This window comes from Manacus candei, unplaced genomic scaffold (genome assembly GCF_025592945.1).
Source record: "Manacus candei isolate 608988 ecotype Guabito, Panama unplaced genomic scaffold, ASM2559294v1 h1tg000034l, whole genome shotgun sequence".
In the NCBI taxonomy this organism is placed as follows: Eukaryota; Metazoa; Chordata; class Aves; order Passeriformes; family Pipridae; genus Manacus; species Manacus candei.
The window spans coordinates 14222949-14244342 of NW_026138082.1; the positions used below are offsets into that span (position 1 = coordinate 14222949).

General features: G+C 42.8%; 2 protein-coding genes across 13 annotated transcripts in view; one reads left to right on the forward strand and one right to left on the reverse strand.

Moving 5' to 3' along the window:
* Positions 1–11314, forward strand: part of SESN1 (sestrin 1) — a 78275-nt gene extending 66961 nt beyond the window's left edge. For 4 of the 6 annotated variants that reach the window (XM_051792394.1, XM_051792397.1, XM_051792400.1 and 1 more), the window contains exons 2-10: positions 1694–1759; positions 2647–2847; positions 3729–3911; positions 5222–5464; positions 6720–6867; positions 7682–7794; positions 8046–8236; positions 8468–8612; positions 10192–11314. In XM_051792394.1, coding sequence (XP_051648354.1) covers positions 1694–1759; positions 2647–2847; positions 3729–3911; positions 5222–5464; positions 6720–6867; positions 7682–7794; positions 8046–8236; positions 8468–8612; positions 10192–10278 — 1377 coding nt within the window. In that variant the 3' untranslated portion in view covers positions 10279–11314. Of the gene's footprint in view, positions 1–654; positions 672–1693; positions 1760–2042; positions 2162–2646; positions 2848–3728; positions 3912–5221; positions 5465–6719; positions 6868–7681; positions 7795–8045; positions 8237–8467; positions 8613–10191 lie in introns of those variants that run through there. The other 2 variants (XM_051792399.1, XM_051792396.1) reach the window with 2 other exon arrangements.
* The window catches only part of ARMC2 (armadillo repeat containing 2), a 74386-nt gene continuing 55829 nt past the window's right edge, over positions 2838–21394 (reverse strand). For all 7 annotated transcript variants that reach the window (XM_051792364.1, XM_051792358.1, XM_051792360.1 and 4 more), the window contains 4 exons: positions 20788–20920; positions 19342–19499; positions 14950–15106; positions 2838–2955 (listed from right to left, as the gene is read on the reverse strand). In XM_051792364.1, the coding sequence (XP_051648324.1) occupies positions 2949–2955; positions 14950–15106; positions 19342–19499; positions 20788–20920 (455 nt within the window). In that variant the 3' untranslated portion in view covers positions 2838–2948. The remainder of the gene's footprint in view (positions 2956–14949; positions 15107–19341; positions 19500–20787; positions 20921–21394) is intronic.

The window sequence follows — 21394 nt, forward strand, 5'->3', positions numbered from 1 at the left end:
GGTTTTTAATCTTAGGGGAAAATTCAGGGAACGGTAAATGATTAATAAAATTGCTTTCGTACAGTGAACTCATGCAAATAGAAACCTCAGCTAAAGACAGAAAGAGTGCAGAAGTGAGTGCAACCAGCATCTCATGTTTATAACAGCCTTTATTTATGTGGGGAAAATGTAGCAAAGTTAAAAACTGAATTTGGCAGGAAGTTTTGGGGGCTTCATCTACTCTTGAGGCCTAAACCAGCTGAAGATGCCCCTCTGCTCTGTGTGGCCTGAACTGGCTCAGTATATGGTTATTTATTCATCAAAATCCGCTTGAGAACCTGGATGGAGTTGATATCATCACAAAATGGATGGTTAGAGCTAAGGAATGGAGGCAATGGATATATTCTCAAAGACGATTGGGAAAGAGGGAACAGATAAGGAGCCCAAACCATTAGTTTATATATAGCCTAGTGTTTAGCACTCAGCTCCATCCTTTGCATTAATCCCAGGTCTGCCTCCATCTGTAAGAGTGCCATGTCATCAGCTGCCCTGCAGGAAGCTGGTCTGGGTGGCAGGGCTCCCATCTTTTCTGGGGAAGCCAAGCTGCTTGCTGGGGAATAATCCCCTCAGGAGAGCTGGTTTGCAACAAATGCTGCACACGTGACGGAGGGAGCCTCTGGAGCGATGGGGAGGTGGGCATGTGTGAATGTGTGTGGTGAGGCCATGTCCTGCTTTGGTATGTGCCCCCTGGACCCTGCTGTGCCTTCTCTGAGGGCTGCTCTGTTCTAAATGCAGAGACTGCCCTTGAATATACGGCTCCCACCCTTCCAAAGGGAACGGTGTAACAGGCAGGGCACAAATGCATCCAAGTCTTTTAGGCATTTGCTTCTTGGCTGCACAAAGGGCCCAGAGTGCTGTAGACCAGTCAGTAAGCTTCATCTAGCTGAGGGAGAGGACAAGGAGTGAACTGCCAGGGAGTATCCAACCTCCCCCTTACCTGTAAGGTAACATGTCCACAGAAGTGTGTGCAAAGACGTGGCTGCTGCTGTTCTGATTGAGCAAAATCCCCTCCCTCCTTCCCTCCAAATGTGAATAGCTTTTTATCCTGTCTTGAAAAGAAAGCAGATGCAAATGTAGATCAGGTACTTTCAGCAGTTTGAGTGCTCTTTGAGGTTGGGAAAAAGAAATCTGATTAGGGTTACAGCTGTTTCATTTCCTGACAGATGCACAGAGTGTTGTGTGCTGGTGTACTGCGGATGTGCACACACACAGCAGCCTCGTTTTGTATCAGTGGCATAACCACACAGCAGCCGGCATGTTCTGAACTCCTTGTCCTGGACACCCTGCCAAAATATGCTTTAGGCAGAATTTTCTGTGAACCAGGCTGTAGTGTGTTTGTGTGTGTATGTGTGTGTGTATGCATGTGCATATAAATTTGTATGTGTTTTCTTCACTTGACAGGGCCTTTGTTGTTGAACTTTTTGTTGCTGGAGTGGGGCAGTGCGCTGTAAACAAGCACAGCTAGTTATAAAGCAGTTGTATAAAAAAAATAATCTGCATTTGTACAAACAGTACTAGTAAAAGTGCCTGTGTAAGAGTACCACAAGTACCCAAATAAGCCCAGCTCTGAATGGAGAACTCTCTTCTGTCTTGCAACCACAGCTAAAAAGTTGTTTATAACTAAATGCTGAGGTGGTGTAATTTTCTCTTCTAGGAACTTGGAATAAGAATTCCTAGACCACTGGGACACGGACCAAGCAGATTCATCCCTGAGAAGGAGGTGTGGTAGTATTTTCAAGTACATAGTGAACTTTATGCTTTTAAGGAACGTCCTTTTAGTAGTAGCCCACATTTGCTTTCAGGACAGCTGCTGAGCTGCAAAACATTTTCAGTAGTGATCACATTCAGTCCTGGGAAGACTTTGGCTACAGTTCTAGAACAGTAAGAGCCTTGGGGAGCTTTGGAATAGTTATGACCCCTCCCATACTGCTATCTAGCATGAGAGAAACCCAATACTGTTTCCTTGTGAACATCCGGATGTAATTTCCTACTGGTCCACAAGGTACCTGCCCCCCTGCTCTGAGACTGCTTTTTCTTGAGCTGCTGCTACCATTCTGAAGAATCTGAGAAGCTTCAGAGTGTTGTGGCTGAGCATTTCTGGTGCTTCTCTCCTGATTGTCTGGTAAGAGAATTTGGAGCAGAGCAAAAGTTAGTATTATGCCTGTAGTTTTCTAGGAATTTTAGAATCTTAAGTTTCAATTTCCTTTTATTTCTCTCTCTTGTCATTTTAGCTAGCTTTTTACTCTTTTCCTCTTTTATCCATAGTAAAAGTGATTATTCAATTAAATTTTAGTTATAATGAACTAAGTTAGATCAAGCTTGGGTGTTCAGGAAAGTGAAGGTGAGACAGTTAAAAATGAGAAATCAGTGTTGTACTAGAGAAAGACAAAAGCCAAAAATCTTCTTTTGCTGTTATAACCATTTGTGACCTCCTAAATGAGAGGTATTAAAAGGATTTTATGTGCCTGATGTGCACTAATGCCATTAATAGCTTTATAATATAATTCCTTTCACTCAGAGCCCCTGAGCGCTGTGGTAATACATTTATTTACTATTTTATTGGTGGTACTTGGACAATATTGCTCATTGCTCTTTCTGTTCAATCAGACAATTCAGGTGGGAAACGAAGACGCTGCGATGCACACGCTGTTTGCAGATTCTTTTGCCACGCTGGGCAGACTGGACAATGTTACCTTGGTGATGGTTTTCCACCCGCAGTATCTTGAAAGCTTTCTAAAAACTCAGCACTATCTGCTGCAAATGGATGGTCCCCTCCCGCTTCATTACCGACACTACATCGGGATAATGGTATGCAGCGAGCAGAAACAGCCACTCTGGCAGCAGTCTCTGGTCTTGTTTAATAGTGCTTATTACTGTGTTTTGCAGTTTCTAGTTGGAAAGGCATTTCATCAGGAGCTAAGGGGAAAAGCAGAGTAGGTTTGTTTGTGTCTGGCTCACAGATTGTTTCATAAGATCAGCACAGGGGAAAAAATCTGTTATAAAAATTAGACAATTGTTTGTTATTGGTGTCTTTAGTATCTCAGAAACTGTTTCTCAGGAAAGCTTGTTTCTATGTGTGTGTGTCCTGTCAAATACACCTCCCTCTAAATCAGTAGTCAGTCCCATCATCTGTTTCTGAGCATCTAAATTCTAAGCAAGTTTTCTGCCAGAAGTGGTTGATTTCCAATCTGTCCATTCAATGATCTTTGCTTGATGAAGTTGAATTAAAGTTTTGGGCTGCATCTTAATTTGATGCAGAAAATATTACTGTTTGAATAAATGATAATGAGTCTGTCTTGGCTGAAAAGCTGCCTGTAGTCTCTCTTGCTATATGTGTTCTAAAACCTGCTTTTGTTGGTAAAAATTCACCTAGAGACAGCTTCTATCCCCTGGGGAGTATGATGCAGCATGGATTACTTGCTTCAGGACATATAATAAATCCATGCCTGTACTTCTCCCTGGGTATAGGCATGTTGCACCTGTAGCCAGCATAGTTACAGTGTATATGAATGAGGGATATTTATGCTGTGAGAACAATAATCAAAACAAGCTGATGTGTTCATCTCAGAAATTTTTTTTTACTTCAGCCTTTGATCACTGCAAGTGTTATTCTTGCATATTTTGAGGAAATGATGACTTATGTTACTTGTCATAAAGCACTTTCTGTATCACACTGTTTTCCTTTCTAGGCTGCAGCACGACATCAGTGCTCTTACCTTGTTAATCTCCATGTGAATGACTTCCTTCATGTTGGTGGAGACCCCAAATGGTTGAATGGTCTGGAAAATGCACCTCAAAAACTGCAAAATTTAGGAGAACTGAACAAAATGTTGGCTCACCGACCCTGGCTTATCACCAAGGAACATATCGAGGTAGGTCTTTCCTGAAGTGCTGTGAATGTACCCTTTTTTCCAGTAATGCAATCACAGATTCTTAGGATTAAGAGCCAGACTGGGTTAAAGATGTTCTCTATTAGTGACTTTGATTTCAGCGCTACATCACTGTGATATAGCATGATACAGTATCACTTGTGCCCTTGTAAAACTAATGCGATCATGTGCCAGTGATCATAACTGCTCTTAAATGACTAAAATTTAATTTACAACACATTTGTAATTTGACATTTCAGAGTGTCATGTCGGAGTTCAGTTGGTGCAATAATGATGTGCTCAGGTCTGCACCTCCTTAAGTCATGTGCTTTCAGTAGCCAGAGTAACCAGAACCGCTGGGTATTTGAGATGCTGCCAGAGGTCAGGCAGAACATCAGCCACCACAGTTTTGCCTGGTTCAAATGCTGAGTTTTCAGGCTGGGTTGGAGGGAGCAGGCTGGCAGAACTGCCCAGGGGAGCAGTGGTGGTAGAAGCCAGCCAGGACCACAGCACCAACAAGCCACCAAGGGGCTGCTCCTCTGAAGGCCACCTGGACCAGCCAGCTCCAAGGGCACGTGCAGCGTGCGTGTGGTGATGGAGCTCTCATGGCCTGCCCCGGGACAAGCCCTGGCTACTGGAGCACCTCCTCTGCTCTCTCTGTGCCCTGAGTAAGGAGAATGTGGGTGCTGAGACTTTCTCAGTGCTGCCTTGCCAGGCAGAGAGGTGATGGCAGGTCCTGCTGGGAGGCAGGGCACTGGGCTGTGCGGGAGGGCTCATGCTCTGCCAGAAGGCCCCACACCTCCCACACTTTCCTGCCTGAAGGGGAAGTTGAGAGTTTGAAGCTTCTTGTCAAATCTAGAGCATTCCACCCCCAGGGACAAGATGAAGGGAGCCCAGCCCTGATGCCAGGTTCTTACACAGTTGATCTGCAAGGAGTTGCCAGGGTTTTCTGATGCTGCAAAGACCATTTGAAGAAACATGCAGCTGTTGTGGTTGCATCTTCATTTGAGGTGTGAAATTTCAATGCAAGTCAGCCTGGCCTCGATACAAACCACACGCTACAAAAGGGAAACCCAAACTGATTCAACTGCTGAGGACCAGAGAGGGGAGAGAAATCATCTCCTTTGTAGCTTAACCCTGGCAGGTCATCTGGTAATAGGATACTGAGCACATTAATGGCAGCAGAGAGTTAGGAAGCAAGATTAGATGTTGGAAAAATAATTTTACCTGGTAAAGAAATGTGTTGATCAGTTGCATTAAGGTGGGAGTCTTATGAATGACTTTAATACTTTTGTCTTGCATTACTTTTTAAGCAACTTTTGAAGACTGAAGAGAACAGCTGGTCCCTGGCAGAGCTGATCCATGCAGTTGTTCTCCTTACACACTACCATTCCCTTGCTTCCTTCACATTTGGTTGTGGGATCAGCCCAGAGATCGACTGTGAGGGGGGTCACACTTTCAGGCCCCCTTCCGTCAGTAACTACTGCTTATGCGATATTACAAATGGTTACCACGGGGTGGAGGAAATCCATGCCAGCCCAACTGGAAGTATTCCAGTAAGTATCTGTCTGAACAATCAATCTCTTTCTATAGTAGTAGTTTCTTTGTAAACTTAACACGTGGAGGGTGCCTGTCTCTTTTCATTCATGGGGAGTGGGATTGATGAGCCTAAACCAGTTGGAAAAGTGTATTTAGGAGGAGCTGAAATGACAGTAGTAAGCTGGGAGAAGCTACCAAAGGGAGAGAGATCCAATCCCTGTTGTCTATTTTTTTGGATCTCCTGTCATTCATAAAAGCAAACTGAGATGACTCCAGGTCTCAACTAGTTCATGATATGTGTCCTGAGCCAGGAATGCTTTTTTCACGGGTGCCATGGAAAGTGGGCTCTTCCTTTGATTCCAGCCTCTGACTTTGTTGCCTTGAGGTGTTTGTGATGCATCACACAACACATCATTTTAACAGATCATTCACAGTTTTCTGACTGTCTTTAAAACAGCATTTCCTGCCTGCAGCAATTATGCTGATCTGTACTTGCTTCCACTTAGTGAAAAGCATGATGTTAACTGCACTTTGGTTTAAGAACAGCCATGAGGGCATTTTCTGCTGCAGGTTCCTTGCCCGTGAGACTTTACTGCAACGGTGTGGGTTTAAATGGCATTTAAATTTTGTTAGATGGAGCTTGCTGGCTCTCTGAAGGAGCAAACTGCAAAAGGCAGAAAGGAAAAGGGCAGAACTGTATAAATTCAAGATAACTTTATTACACTTTGTGCTGATGGATTTTTACAAGACTGAATGCTGAATTAATAGTCTTGTGGTGTTAAAACAGCTCCTGTGAAATACGATTATCTGAACTAGCTTTCTTTTGAGACTTCATTAAGTCTGCATTTACACTCACTCTTCCTTTTTCCTTCAGTGTTTCTTCTCTGTGAGCAGAGAAGGGGAAAAATACAGTTGGGTAGTAAATTGTGGTTACTTCCTCTATCAGAATTTCTGTTACAGCTCCTTGTTTTTCAGTTGTTAATTTAGATTAAGTAAGAGAAACTAATTTTAGTGTGCGAACCACTTGTTCCAAAATGCTAGTTTTTAAATCATGCTAAAAATTCCAGCAATTTAACTGAGAAGAGATGATGACTAAATGTGAGCCATTGGGTCAATACAGGTTTCTTTCAAAAAATGTTTTCCTTGAAAAATCCATATTTAAATATGTAATGAAGGATATCAGTTGCGTTTAAATTTTCTGGCTTGACAATTTCTGCCATCGTTGTCAATTCTCGTTGCATGAAAATTAAATTTCTTTCTCTTCTTTTTAAGTCTACAGAGTCAGTCTGTGAAGTTGAGGCTCTTATGGAGAAAATGAAGCAGCTACAGGAGTGCAGAGACGAAGAGGAGGCCAGCCAGGAAGAGATGGCTACACGTTTTGAAAGGGAGAAGAGAGAAAGCATGTTCGTGTGTTCTTCAGGTAGAACAGACGTAGAGTGAATATATCTTTATTCAGACTTTCTCAAATTATTTGAAGAAATACTTACCACTGTAAAAGTGGGGGGGGGGAAGTGTTATTAGATGTCTCGAAAACATTACCATTTCTTTGAAAGGATCGAGATTAGGGATGTGTTGTTTTCTTCCAGAACACTTAAAAGCAAAGTAGTGCCAAAATTTGTGGCTTCTCTGAAACACACCATAGCAATACTATGTTTAATAAAAATCTCCAGCAGAAATGGAATCTCTCTTTTCAGAGATTTAAAAGTTTCACAAGAGATTTAAGCATCTCACAAGACACTCTAAAAAGGCCTTAACACACTTAGCTGTTTAAGTGTATGAAATGTTGCTTTCAGGTGACTGAGAGACAATACCTAACCTCTTACAGGTTTAGGGTTGTCATGGGCTCTTCAACAATTTCATCAGGAAGTCTCAGAAGTCTCTTTTTTAAGAAGCAATCTGTTCCAAAACGGGTTTTTCCCCTGACATTTTTACAGACCCCTTGAGTTAGGAGGAAAGTCTCCCCTAGGCTTAGGGGGCAGGGTGAAGACTGGTGCACAAAAGAAGGGAGAAAAAGATGTTTGTCTGTTAGAAAGAATCTGAGTGTTTTTCATGGAGTTGCCTCCATAGCTGTAGTCACACTGAGCTGTACCAAAGAATCTTCATACGGGTAGTCCAGTGAAATTCCGTGTTTGTTTAAAAAGCACAGAGACTCCCATTCTTCTGCAAAAGTTCTGCTAGGAGACTTTCAATTTGTTCTTACCAAAATTTTGTGAAATTCTGTTTGATATTAACAGAAGATGAAGAATCTGCAGCAACAAGAGATGTGTCTCGTCACTTTGAGGATACCAGCTATGGTTACAAAGACTTCTCCAGACACGGAATGCATGTGCCCACCTTTCGTGTTCAGGTAACATGGATGGGGTCTGCTCTTGGGAGGTTTAGTGCACAATCTGTTTGTTGTGCCCAATACCAAACATGGAAATCACTGTGCTGTCTCTTACTGCCCTGTGGATGAGGCTTAAAGACAGCAAATGAACAACCCCCACCTCCCAGTGGATTACCTGCTCTGACAGGTTACATCCTCAATTACATTAAAGCATCGGGTCTTCACAACGTCATTTCTGACATTCTCCATTCTGCATTTTTACTTATTCTAAGGATTATTCCTGGGAAGACCATGGCTATTCCTTGGTTAATCGTCTTTATCCAGATGTGGGACAACTACTTGACGAGAAGTTTCATATTGCTTATAATCTGACTTACAACACAATGGCCATGCACAAAGATGTGGATACCTCAATGCTAAGACGAGCTATTTGGAACTATATTCATTGTATGTTTGGAATAAGGTCAGTTTCACTATTTTTGTTCTAAACGCATTAGTTTTTCTTTCTCAGATTGAAGCAGAGTTGTTATTTAAGTAAATGTGTGTATTTTTTAAACATATTTGTGTTTATTGGGTAGGGCCAGCAGTGGTACAAATGACTCAACAACTTCTTTTGCCATAGGAACTTAGAAACAATGCAAGTGAAATAACTGCTTCTTGAAAATGAAAGTGATTTTCTTTCAATTCCAAACAGATACGATGATTATGACTATGGTGAAATTAATCAGTTGTTGGACCGCAGCTTTAAAGTTTACATCAAGACTGTGGTTTGCACTCCTGAAAAGACCACAAAAAGAATGTATGATAGCTTCTGGAGGCAGTTTGAACACTCTGAGAAGGTACAGTTTGCGCGCGTGCTGAGGGACAGACACAGGCCCCCCGATCGATGCCACCCTGACAGGCACAGCTACCCAGCTAGCACTTAAGCTTTAGCTGATGTCACTGGGATTCTGCTCACACTCAGTAAATTTGTTAGGAAGTGTAGTATTCTCAGGCTGAAATACCTTCCCATTTCCTACTGCATGTTTGCTAGCTAAAAGCAAGCTCTGAGCAGTGTGGGGGAGGGAGTTAGACAAGGTAATGCTACAGCTTCACCTCAACTGTAGTTGGTACTGCTTGTATCCCAGAGAGGCAGGGAAGGGATGTGAGATCCATCCCTCCCTTGGCCTTAGACTTGGAGCAGCTGCTGGCTCAGCCAGGGTCTGTGCACTCCCCTGGTCCTTTAAGCATGGATGGCCCCAAAGCAGTTCTTTTATGGTAAAGCCTGAAGCCCTGCTGCTGGGTTATAGTCTGAATTGCACCTCCCAGTCGTATTTCTTGCTGTTAACTCTCAGATATCTGCTCCAAAAAGTTTATATTCTCCAGTTTTTCTTTGGAAAAATATTTCTTGGCCTTGCTTAAAATCAGTGCTGAAACATAAAGATGCCTGAATCATTAGTCTTCAAATCATCAAAGGCTCTAGTTCTTGCTAAATCCCCTAAAACAGGGTCCTATAACTACAGTGATTTAAGGCTGTTCAAGTAAAACACTACCTATGTTTTGGTTAGACTAACTGATAGACGAGCTTTTCAAGCACACAAATTCTTCTTTAAAGCCCAAAACTTTGCATCTCCGTAGCCACCAAAATCCAAAGATCCTGCATGTACGTGTCACTGAATGCAGTCACCAATCATGCTCAGGGAAATCATGCAAATGAAACCACACATAGCCCTCACATGCTGGAGCAAACTCACAGCCACCTGCTGTCAGTGAGAAAATACTTTCCATGCCCTCCCCCACACAGTTTCTGATCTCATCCTCAAAGAAAAACATTTAAGACATTGAGGAGATGAGCTTGGGGAACACTGGTAGCTACTGAACACCTGTGTCTCAGTAAAGACAGCAGTTTTGTGGCACTTTAGAGTTTTTTGTGTGCCTCACCTTGGCTAACCACTCCACGTTGTTCAGGTGATAACTACCTGTGTGTTTCAGCAGGGGCAAACTACCTTGTCAGCTCTGCTCCACAGGTACCAGCTGCCCTTTTGCCTTTAATCAATTACCCTCACTAAGCTAAATTTGAACAGGCCATGCATATTCTGCTGCTGCTGAAGAAGGGCTTGTGTGCTTGAAAGCTTGTCTGCTTTTTCCAGCTAAACCAGCTGGTCTACTAAAGGGTGACTGCCTCTTCCTGGGAGCGTGGCCCTGTTTAGGTGCACGTGTGACCCCCTGCTGTGCAATGCCACTTGCTCTGTCCCCAAGGAGCTTCATGGCAAGAACTGATGGTCTGGGTGGCTCACACAGGCAGTGCTCCCCTGCTGCTGCTGCTGTTGTGGCTGCTGCTGCAAGCACTGACACGAAAACCACAGCCCTGCAGGCTTCCTTTAGCTGCAGCACACCATTGTGAGCACACCACTAAAGCCTGACTTCTCTTTCCTGAAGGTCCATGTAAATTTGCTTCTGGTAGAAGCTCGGATGCAAGCCGAACTACTTTATGCTCTGAGAGCTATTACTCGCTATATGACCTGATGTCTCCGGCTGCCTGTTGACGTTGGAATGTTCTGCAGCTGCAGTGTGGCAGAGGAAGATACGAAGCCTCAGGACCAACAGTAGCTATAAGTTAAGATGCCCATTGTGCCATAACTCCTTTAGTTTCAGCTATTTCCATGTTTGGAATATCGTTGCTGCCACTCGGCAGTGAATGCTTGGCAGTTGAAAAGACAGGGTTGTACAGAAGTGCTGCCTGCTCATGGTATTTTGGCTTTAGACATTATGGGACATTCTATGAATTTGTGGCAATATAGCAAACTATAGACATATAGATCTTGTGTTAAGGCAAATACTGTGGGAGTTGGAGCGCGAAAAGAAGTGGGATTTGATGACATTTGCTTTCCCTACAAGAATAATTTTAGAAAATCTTGATGCTGCTATTTGTGCAGGTGGAGTGAACAGACCCAGGCTGTTCCAGTTAAGCTAGAAGTGGAAGTGAGCACTGCTATTGTCTGAGCCTTTACTGTGTGTGGTTTCAAAAAAGCCTTGTTATTTAGATTCCCTTTTTAATCAGAACTAAACCTCTTCTGTCCACAGTGATAATCTGAAAGATAGCAGTCAATTTTCTCAACTAGTTTAGCCTTAAAATGCTACAGGACGTTTGTTCAGCATTATTTTGTGAGCTCCAAAGTGCAATGGTCTTCCTATGGAAAAAAGGGGACTGGAGTCCTCAGAGCTTTTTAGAGATCTACCTACCTAAAGTGTCGAGTAGCTTCTTGTCCTCTTTTTCACAGATGAACCAAGAAGGAGCTAGGACAAGGTGTGGGAATGTTGTTCTAGACTGCCAAACAGTCCTACTGTATTACATGCCCAACGCTGGTCTTACTGATTTTTGCAGTTGCTTAAATAACTAGGCTAAAAACCATCTATTTTTAGTAAATCAAAACATGATTAAAATGCTGACGTTTAATATACATTGGTTTTGGAGAACACATGAATACTTTTGTATGAGTGTGAATTGCTTTTTAAATTTGTCAGTATTACTGGTATTTTTGAAATAAAGGTAACAACTTTTTCTCTTGGTGTTTCTGTGTGGTTTAACTTTAAGCTTCTGTTCTTACTGGTTCAAAGACCACTTAAAAATGTTTGAAACAGTAACTGTGCAAACATACTTAAAATGATGAGCCATGAATTTTTCAACTGAGTCTAAAATGATGGGAGAAAATAAAGTTTAAAAACATAGATCTAGATCTTCATTAATACTGTAGTAGGAACACCCTTCCTATACTCCTGATGTTTTCGCCCTTCTCATGGTCGTCCACCTTCTATTTAGGAATACTCTGTCATGTAAGGTTTTCTCTTTTCTCACAGGCAATGGACATGGTGGGCTCAGAGATTCCAATATATGTTAATGCAATCACTTATTTTCGAAAACTAGCTCTAAATATAGTTTTAAGAGTTAAACTGATTTTAAAATCCTTCAGTAGTGAACTTAGTTCCAGATTAGGCTGCTGATTTTCATTGGCTACTGCCAGAAGGGTGGCGAGGTCTGTGCAGTCAGATGGAGGTAACAGTCAGGCAAGAGGTAACAGAGGGGGGGGTTGCTTAAAAGGGAGCGACAAACTATTTTGGACACACTCCTACAGCTGGTTGTAACAGGGGTTGTAGTCCAAGTGTAAAAACTCCTCCCTGTTTAGAGGAAGGTAGAAGCCTTATTTGTAAGGCATGTCGAGTTCAAGAAGCATTTGGACAACGCTCCCAGGCACATGGTGTGATTCTTGGGGTGTTCTGTGCAGGGCCAGGAGATGGACTAAATGATGCTGATGGGTCCCTTCCAACTCAGTATATTCTATGAATCTGTGAAATGGTTTTCCCAAGCCCACAAGTAGAATCCATTTGATTTCTGTCCTCTGGCCTGGGTCTCAGCTCAGACTGGTTTCTCTTACTGCAGAACATTCTGGGAACAGTTTTTAGTTTACAGTCCAAGAAGCTAAAATACCTAAAAAAAATCTAGGGGAGAAAGATTAATAAACCGTCAAAAATTGTGACTAACAGGAAGCATCTGGTGCTTCCTCTTAACTGAAAATACAGGATTTTTAATGTTCCAAAAAACAGAACAAAACTTTCCTGTCTAAGGGCATATCATACAGCTGAGCTGTGCCTTTCCAGTCTGTGAAGGATGTTTCGGCAGCACCTCAGTCTCCTGCTGCTTTTTGGGGTCAAAGGTAGACATGGAGTCTTCCAAGAAGCCTAACCTGGCCACTTCCATCCAAGGCTCTTCAGACACATCCAAGTGTCCTCTTCCTTTTCGAGCAGTAAACACGGCAGCATATATGTGTGTCTGAGTGGCTGCACATGGTCACAGTTGCCATCAGAGCACGAGCCGCAACATGCAGGCAATCCCAACTACACACCAAGCTACTTACTTTGGAGAAAGGGCCTAAAAGTTTTTGGGGATTTTCCATTAAAAAATGCAGAGGGGTTTGTGGTCCTAAGTAGAAAACAACCAGCAAGGCTGTTTGTTAAGCACAGTGTCAGCCAAAGACAGCGGGGTGAGTCATTAAAAACAAGACAATGGTTAAGTTGACAGACGCTTCATCACAGTAGCGATGGCTGCCCGGAGCAGCAGGTGTGAGTGATGGGAGGGCACAAGGGACCAGCCCCAGCCCTGCCTTGGTGACCTCAGGTGCACTGTGCTCCTCAGCTCTCAGCCCTGACAGTCCCAGGTAGCCCCGCAGAGCCCCAGCCTGCGGCCTGTGGGAAGGGCAGCACCTTGTGTGCGCAGCAGCAGCAGCGTCACACCCCCCTCAGCTGTAGAACTGGCAACCCTCCCCAAAGGGAGGTGTCGCTAAACAGGAATGGGCTCCTGCACATAAGAGACCTGTTTCATTGAGGTTTGTGGCAAAGATACCCAAGTGGTAGACAATGCCATAAGAACACACCTGAAATTCAGCATTCTGGGGCTGCTGCTTCTTACCCACAATTTTTTTCTCCAGAGAGAGACATGGAGCCATGCAGCTCTACTGGAACCACTGCCGGTGGTTCCATCCTTTCTTTAATACTTCCCAAAAGTAAATCCATTCTTTTCTCCAAGAAACAAATGGAGCCATTTATCTTCTGTTCAACTTCAGCTAAAATTAAAATGGCAAAAGAAGGGATGATAATTGAGATATTTTCAAGCTCAGCAGAGCTGTTGTAAGAGCCAAACCACACTGAACTGCTGAGCAGTTCCTGCCTGTGGATTGCAGTGATGGAGGCTGCCACACGCTCCTGGAGCAACTCACTGTGGGGCTGAGCCAACTAGGCACAAGAAATAACAGAGCTGCTGAGACACAAAGAATATAGAAAATTTCATTACCTTCACTGAAGTTTCCTTCTCACCATTCCCAAAACCTGGACCATGAAATCTCCTCGTGCCTGGCCTACAGAAGCAGGGGCCTAAATTAGGAAAAAGGTCTCCCTACTCTTCTACTATGGCTCCACTTCCCAGCCTCCTCTCTTCCTCTCCTCACCGGGAAGCAGAGGCCTGGGCACTCCCAAAGGTACAGCAGTGCCACTGAGGGAGCTCTGAATCACTGCCTTAGAACAACAACTTCTTCCAGCCTCCGCAGGGATTGCCAGGCTGGAAACTCTCCTGCTGCACACAGCACAGTGCGATGCTGCTGACCCTCAGGAGCAGGAGCCCGGCAGCCTCCACACAGCAGTTTATTCTTAGCAATCTGAGGTCAGAAAAGAGAGAAATAGGTCAGGTCTGTAAAGCTCCCTGGAGCCAACTAGGCTGTTAATGCGTGAGGCCAGCGATGCACCTGCTGAGCTAATCCATGGGCTACAAGCAGGGACTTCTACATGCTGAAAGGATGAAAACTGAGCAACAAACAAGCCAGCAGCAGTTAGAAGGAACATGAAGGAACAGGCCTTTTTTTGCCCCATGGATGGAGATGCAGGTTCAGGGGAGACAACTGGCCAAGAAGTCTGAGAAGCAGAGGCACACAGGTGGCCCCTCAGAGTGTTGGAAAAACTGAAAGAAGAACACAACAGACCAGCTAAAATCGTCTCTGATCAGGGATACAAGTGTTTTGCCTTAAGATGTGAAGTCCCAATTCGGGAAAGGCCAGCACAGCTTATATCCTGTAAGTGCCAAGGCAGGAGCTGGGATAGCTGGGATACTGTAGACCCCAGTCACAGAGTATCAGAAAAAGAAAGAGGGATCTCCAAAGGAAAGGGAAGTGACTTTCCCCCAACCGCTGACAGCATTCAGTCTGAAGAGTGAAGCTCATGAAGGAACACAGCACAATGCCCAAGTAGCATATGGGTTACTGTGTCGCACAACTTTGTATAAAGTAAAATCATATACAAGTCTGTAGGTGAAATGTGGCTCCTGTCACATAATGTTCTTCTGTACTGCACAGCATTTTTGGTACCACAGAGGTCCAAGTACCTTCTGAAAATTAAAAGTTCAGCAAATACATTTGTTTCTTTTTCCCAGCCAGGAAATTATGGAATCAACAGACAAATCACACTGAGCAGCTGCTTGATCAGTTCAAGTCTATTGCAAAAAGTAATTACACATGCAAAAATTTCATACAAGCTCTTCAAAAGATAGCCACGCTCTTTAACTTTCTTCCTCATGGCAACATACAGGTATATTAGAAATATAAAGCTATACAATTTACATGACCAAAAAAAAAAAAAAAGAGAGAAAAGACTGACTAAAATGGAGTAATAGGCACAGCTGGAAGAAAGGAGTGATTGCTTTGAATTCTATCAAGAAGTTTCTCTGCCACAGGCTTGAACTCTCTTTCCCAATGTAGTTTGTGGGAGTCCCTTCCCTCTCTCTCAAGGCTGCAGTCCAACACTAGCTTTTCATCTGCAATCAAGGAAAATATTGTCATCAGTTCTGAATAAAAATATACCCAACTATGTATTTTATGACTACGGCACATACAGCTTACCAGTTGTGCACGTTGATGGCTTAAAAATAACTCTGCACTTCAGATAAGCTGAGCATCACTGTCTGAGGGATTTAGATTGAATTGAAAATAAAGGATGTTAAGGTCAGTAAAACAGTGAAAAGGGCATTGCAGGTTCTTTTATTCTTACAGGTGTAGCTAAACTGTATCTCCAAGACCAAGCATTTACTGGGGCTGTCGCTCTGCAAAGTACCAGGATTTAACATTACCCACAGCAACTTTGCTAAGGTAAGGAATCAATTCATCTAACTACAACTATGTTTTCCCTGTCACAAATTGCTCTGCTGCTCTGGTTCAAGGAGACCCTTTCAAACTCTATCTACTATCATACTGAGGGAAACTGAAGCACACTAGTTACTGTATTACAGATGCCCTCCCTTCCTCACAAATTTAAAAAATAAAACAACAGAACACTTTAATAAAGGCAAGCAATGTTAGGAATTAAGGGAAGTCATCACTCATTATTCCCCCTCCGTTATGCCTGGCACTGAATGTGGCAAAGAGACAAACTCTTAGAGAAAAAAGAAATCAGTCTGCAACCAGAAGCATTCTCCTGAATCCAAGAATCCACAGACACAGCTGATAATACTGAACAAATGTTTTCATACAGTTTAACAGGAGGATATTTGACATTAGGGTACTTTACTTTAGACCATAAATGGGCCTAAAATGAAGGTGGAATCCTGCTCTAAATGGGAGTGTCAAGTGTGACTTACCTTTGGTCTAGACTATGAAAGAGCACCAGATTCACAACATGTTAAACGAGTAACTCTGTCAGGGAGCTTACTGCACAGTCACAGCAGGTAAGACAACTTGGGGCTGAAGAGAAACTTCAGTTCCCACATTTTGAGTCAAACTTTGTGTAGAAAGGAGATGCTCATGCATCCAAAAGCATGCCAAGGTGCCTGTGCAGAGCAGATGGCCTGAGCTGCAACAGCTAGAAAGGAAAGAGCAACATTCCTTGTCCATGGAGATGGGGTCTGGTTCATACAAAGCTACCAGCAACTGCAAACAGTACCTGACTTCTATGCCACTACACTGTTTCTAAACTACCAAAATTAAATGTGAGGTAGATTACAAAAGGGGTTCTGCATAAAGAAATGCCATTTAAAGCCTTTCTGTAATAAAATAAAGAGAAAAGACCCATTCTTTCAAGATGGATGTCATATCTCTGCAGGAAGAAAACCTGTAATCAGAGAGAAAATCCAGCCTCAGTCATCAGATCCACATTTGATGATATCATAGGATAATTTAGGTTGGACAGAACTTCTGGAGCAGAGCCACCATGTTGCTCTGGTCCATGTACTGTTGAGTACTGACCATCTCCAAGGATGGAGATTCCACAGACTTTCTGAGCAGGCTGTTCCAGTGCCTGGCCCCTGCCATGATGGAAATTTCTTTTCCTAATGTTTAATTGGAACTTCATATTACTGCAACTTGTGCCAGTCTGCTCTTGTCATATCAATGGCACAGTAACCCAACATACCTAAAACGACTCCTAGCAGCAGAGAAGTGAAAGAACCTGAAGGGGAAGATAAGGGATTATGGGCCTTGTTTTCAGGGAGAATTGCTTTGCCTACTCCTGATTTTTCTGCCCAAATTAACTATCTCTAACACAGAGCAAGAAACATTTCTCCCTTTTAGTAGACAGCTGTTGCTCCCAGAAGTTGATTGAATGTTTATGGAATCACTGAGGTCAAGAATTCCAGTACTACAAGAACAAGGGTCAGAACCAGTTCAAAGCTGAAGTGTTGAACTGAAACAGTAAATTTCCCAAAACAGAATGTGAGTAACACTGTGGATCAGCAAGGATCAGTGTTCCACACGCAAGCTGTACATCCTCAGATAATTTAATTTTCCCACGACTCTCCTCAAAAACTAGGAAAATTGGGTACTGGCCAAATAGCATATGAACTGGCTGCAAGCCCAGGGAAAAGACAAGCACACTGGGTCTGCACACTGTGGGGGAAGCTGAAGACCAGAGTGCAGACCTCAGTGGTCTGCAAGGGCTACCCATCCTTGTAACACTGGCAAGACTGGGGCCAGGAGCCCTGGAAGCTACTGGCACGTCATGCAAGAGTTCACATGTACTGAGATTCCAAAATAACCTCCTCGAATTGATAGTGGAGGTAAAGATGAGTAGAAGAAAAAGTCTGGAAAGAGCAAGGAGAAATTTCACTGAATGACCAAACAGAAGAATGTTATCAAGATAGAGGTTCATCTCCACTGCTATTCTTGAGGGCCTGGAACAAGGCAAAGCTGCTGCCTTGGGAACATCAGCCTCCAGAAGCTTTGAGCCAGTAAAGTGACGTGGAACTCGAGAGCAGCTGAAAGAAGACAAATGACAAGTGCCACTGGAAAGCAGTGCTGCTGCATATCAGGCTCCGGGGATTAGGCAGGGAAAAAGAGAAATAAATGGTGTCTTTTGTCCAGCTTTTCTCTTGGGCCCAACATCTTTTCAGGCTATTTCCACTCCCTTTTAGCTCCCTCATAATCTCTTGTCATCTTGTGCCAGGTAGTGGAGGGAAAAATAAAGGGGAGGAGGCCAAGCACAGCAGGTGAAGTGAGGTGTTGCTGTGCCATGCTCCACTTTTTCCGCTTCCTGAGGGTGTGCTGACGCTTAAGTAGAGTTCACTGATGGTCAGCAGTTGCCTCCTGCTTCCTGAATGATAGAATCAGAGCAATGACAGTTCAAGGCTGTTACTGAATACAATGGGAGGAGGAAGATATAGGACAGTATTAACCAGCTGCTATTGCTAAGATTTGTTGGCTCTTTGCACACAGAGGAACCAGATCCAATGAGTAAGATGTGCTCCTCTTACAGCTACTCTTCTGACTACAGTGTGAAGAAAGACTAGCCCTCTGATTTCATTCTAACCTCTTTTTAATTGTCATTACAGTTGCATTACAATCACAATTGCAACTGCAATTGCAATCATACATGAACTTCCAGTTCATGACAGATGTACCTGTTAATGAGAGTCACAATTACTATCCAGCCTGCACTCTGCAATCAAATCAATTGCTCAAATAAGCATTGTTAAATGCAGAGGAAAAAGTAAGTACAAATTTTCTAAAATGAAGATATATATTCCTTGCTGCATGCCAGAAATTTCATGCATGATTGTGGCTGTAAAGTTGCAGAATGTTAAAAAGTGCACTAATAACCTTGAAATACTGATATTTTCAGGTAAATCCTCACAAATTCACCCACTTTTCTCATTGTCTAAAAACAAGAGATCACGGGGATCTCACATTCTGTGTGGGTCTGACAGCAAGCATACATCTTTACTCAATTTCCAATTAAAACCATATCAAAATTAGTTAGTTTCCTTCCATTTCATTGACATTTTAAAGATTCAAGTGTTTTTAAATATAATTGCAAATGACCTGCCCAAAATAAAATCATAAGCAAAGCAGTGCTCAAAAAATAAAGAACGAAAATTACATCTACTGACTATAGGACTATCACAAAGCAACTAAAGTCTATAAAATTTGAAGCAAAAGTTAAGTGTCCAGATGAAAAGATCCAACTGGGTAAGCGCATCAGGGTCCAAACATTCCCCTTCCAGCCTGCATTTGTGGAGGAGTTTTGGGAGCAGATGAGACATTGCCACAATGTTGTCCTCGCTCGCAAAGAGGCCATGCTGAGCAAAGAAGGGTGGCCAAGCATCAAGCTCAGCCTGCGGCACCCCAGAGACCTCTGGCTGAGGGGAAAAGCCATATTCCCCAGTGGTGTCCGGTGTGCACTGTGGAGTAACCAGGTGCATCACAGCCAAGCCCTTGCTCCTCACAACACCTGCAGTGACCTCTGAGGCCAGAAGGGCCCACACCCAGTGAAAGGTATGCACTGAAGGTCTAAGCAGGCAAAAAGGCAGCTGGTGGAAAGCATTAGGAGCATGCAAAGTAGGCAAACTAGAGTGGGCAGTGACAGCAGAAAATTCTACCCTGGCAATCTGTAAGACCTGAGGGAATGTGCTGAATGGCAACAGACCACTGTGTTGCTGGATAGTCTAAACCAGCCAACCACTTAAAGCCACATGACAGGCTTCCCAACCAAACTAATACTGCTTTGATTTTGCTTCTTCCATTTCTTTTATTGAGGAAAAGCGACCAAGATTATGAATCTCACCTAAAAGTGATGTGAGCAGCACCAGCAACGTGTTGGTATCTCCTCCAAAGCACGAGGCTGCACTTGTGAAGTTTTCACTGTAGTTCCACAGGGTTTTGCATATCAAACAAGACAGCTGCCAGTCTGCCGGCCCAAAGTCTTGCAAACAGTCAACTAACCTGTCAGTACCAAACAAAAACAGTGGTTTGCTCCATCGAATTTTCTCCTGAGTCCTTCAAAATCTGTAAGTCTAGAAATGTCAGCAAACTCTATGAAAGTTTGCAGGAAAATTCTATGTTAATAAACTTCAGATGCTGTTTTCTTCCTCAGTAACTTCACCCTTTTCATTCAGCGTAGTTCCCTAAGGATATGAACATGCCTTTTGTCTACATGTACATGTGTATGCTGCCTGTACCTGTCCATCCCCTATAACTTTTTAACCCAATTGGCCAATTTCACTGACATGCATCATAAATGTAACCATTTCAGGGACACTAAAATTCTATCAAATTTCATTACAATTTGTGACTGTCCAAATGCTGTTACTGTTTTTCCTTCACAAATTTTCAGACACAGTACAGAAAATTTCAAATTTATGATTCTATATGCTACAGAATATATAATAGAAATTTCTCACATTTATTCAATTTGCCTGTAACTTGTTTTCACTCTACTTTTTCAGCTTTATATTGTAAGTTAACTAAAACATGGGAAGGAAGGATGAGAAGATTATGCATTGTTTACACTGTATAAAAAAGTAATTATATGATGTATGAACAGGAAAGCTTATTGTTTCATAAATGTGGGTTGGACCAACTGCTTTATAAGCATGGGAACATGATCTTTCATGTTCCTCCAATTAAGCTAGATCCGCTATTATCTGAACATCAAAGCTACAAGTGTTGCATCAAGATTTAATATCCCTTATAATATCAGTGCCTTAAACTTGAACTCCCAGAGAGAGGAGACTCAGGAGCTGTTCTCTGCCGAGCATGGCTACATCAGATAGTTCTCCCTACAGTACTAAGTAGTTACAAGAATTTCAACACACCATGTGGGATATCATTGTTCCTGAAGTAACCTTCACAGTCACACCAGATACACATTAAAGGTGCCTATTAACTGGAGCCCACATAGGATCCAGCTGAGTTGAGCATAAGTAGCTACTGCAAAGCCATACCTTAGTTGCTCTGTAGTATGGTGCTCTCCTCTGCTGTATATATCAGCAGGATCTTTGGGAGATTATTCTATGGGTTTTGGCTCTACAGTAGGCTAAACCACTTTAATGCCTCTGCAAAAAAATCCCCATATGAAAGGCTCTTTCTGGATGAACATCAGGTGCCAATTTATCTTCTATGCTGGCATCTTTATTACAAGTTACCAGCCCCAGTAAAAAACAATCCAATTGCAATGTTTTGGATAAACTACTCAAAATTGCCTTTTTCATAAGCACAATCAGGAACTTACTTTCCAATTCCTCCTTCTTCCATCAGAAAAGCTCCTTTGTTCTTATCTACTGTGAGATTGAGCAGAACTCCACAGGCAGAAAAACAGACATCGTGGTTCTTGGAATCAAGCAAAGCAATCATGAACTTGTATACTGGATTGTAAAGAAGGAAAGAGTATTACTGGGAAGATGGACTTACCATACAAGTGCCATTACAACACACTTATTAAAAATGTATCCTTAGAAAGCAGGATACCCTACCCAAAAACTTAGCCTTGTAGCATATAACTATGACATTTGTAAAACAGGTGCATGACTGAGAGTATAACATCATGCAGAACAACAGTTTTATTTTAATTTATTTTATTTTATAAAAATACACTAAAGAAATGTGAAAATCCAATTCAGAAGACGTCAAGTTGACCAAACTGAATTGAAGTTTATTTCTTAAAAGCATCACCCTCCTTTCAATTGCATAGTCAGCAGAAACTGCTAGGATTTGGCATCTGGCACTGTTCTTCAATCTGAGTGGCAGGGTTGCCCCAGACAGCACTGAGTCCAGCTGCAACTGCTGCAGCCTGGGGCTCCTGTGGGAGACAAGCAAGAAGCAGAGGCTGGACGTGCAGC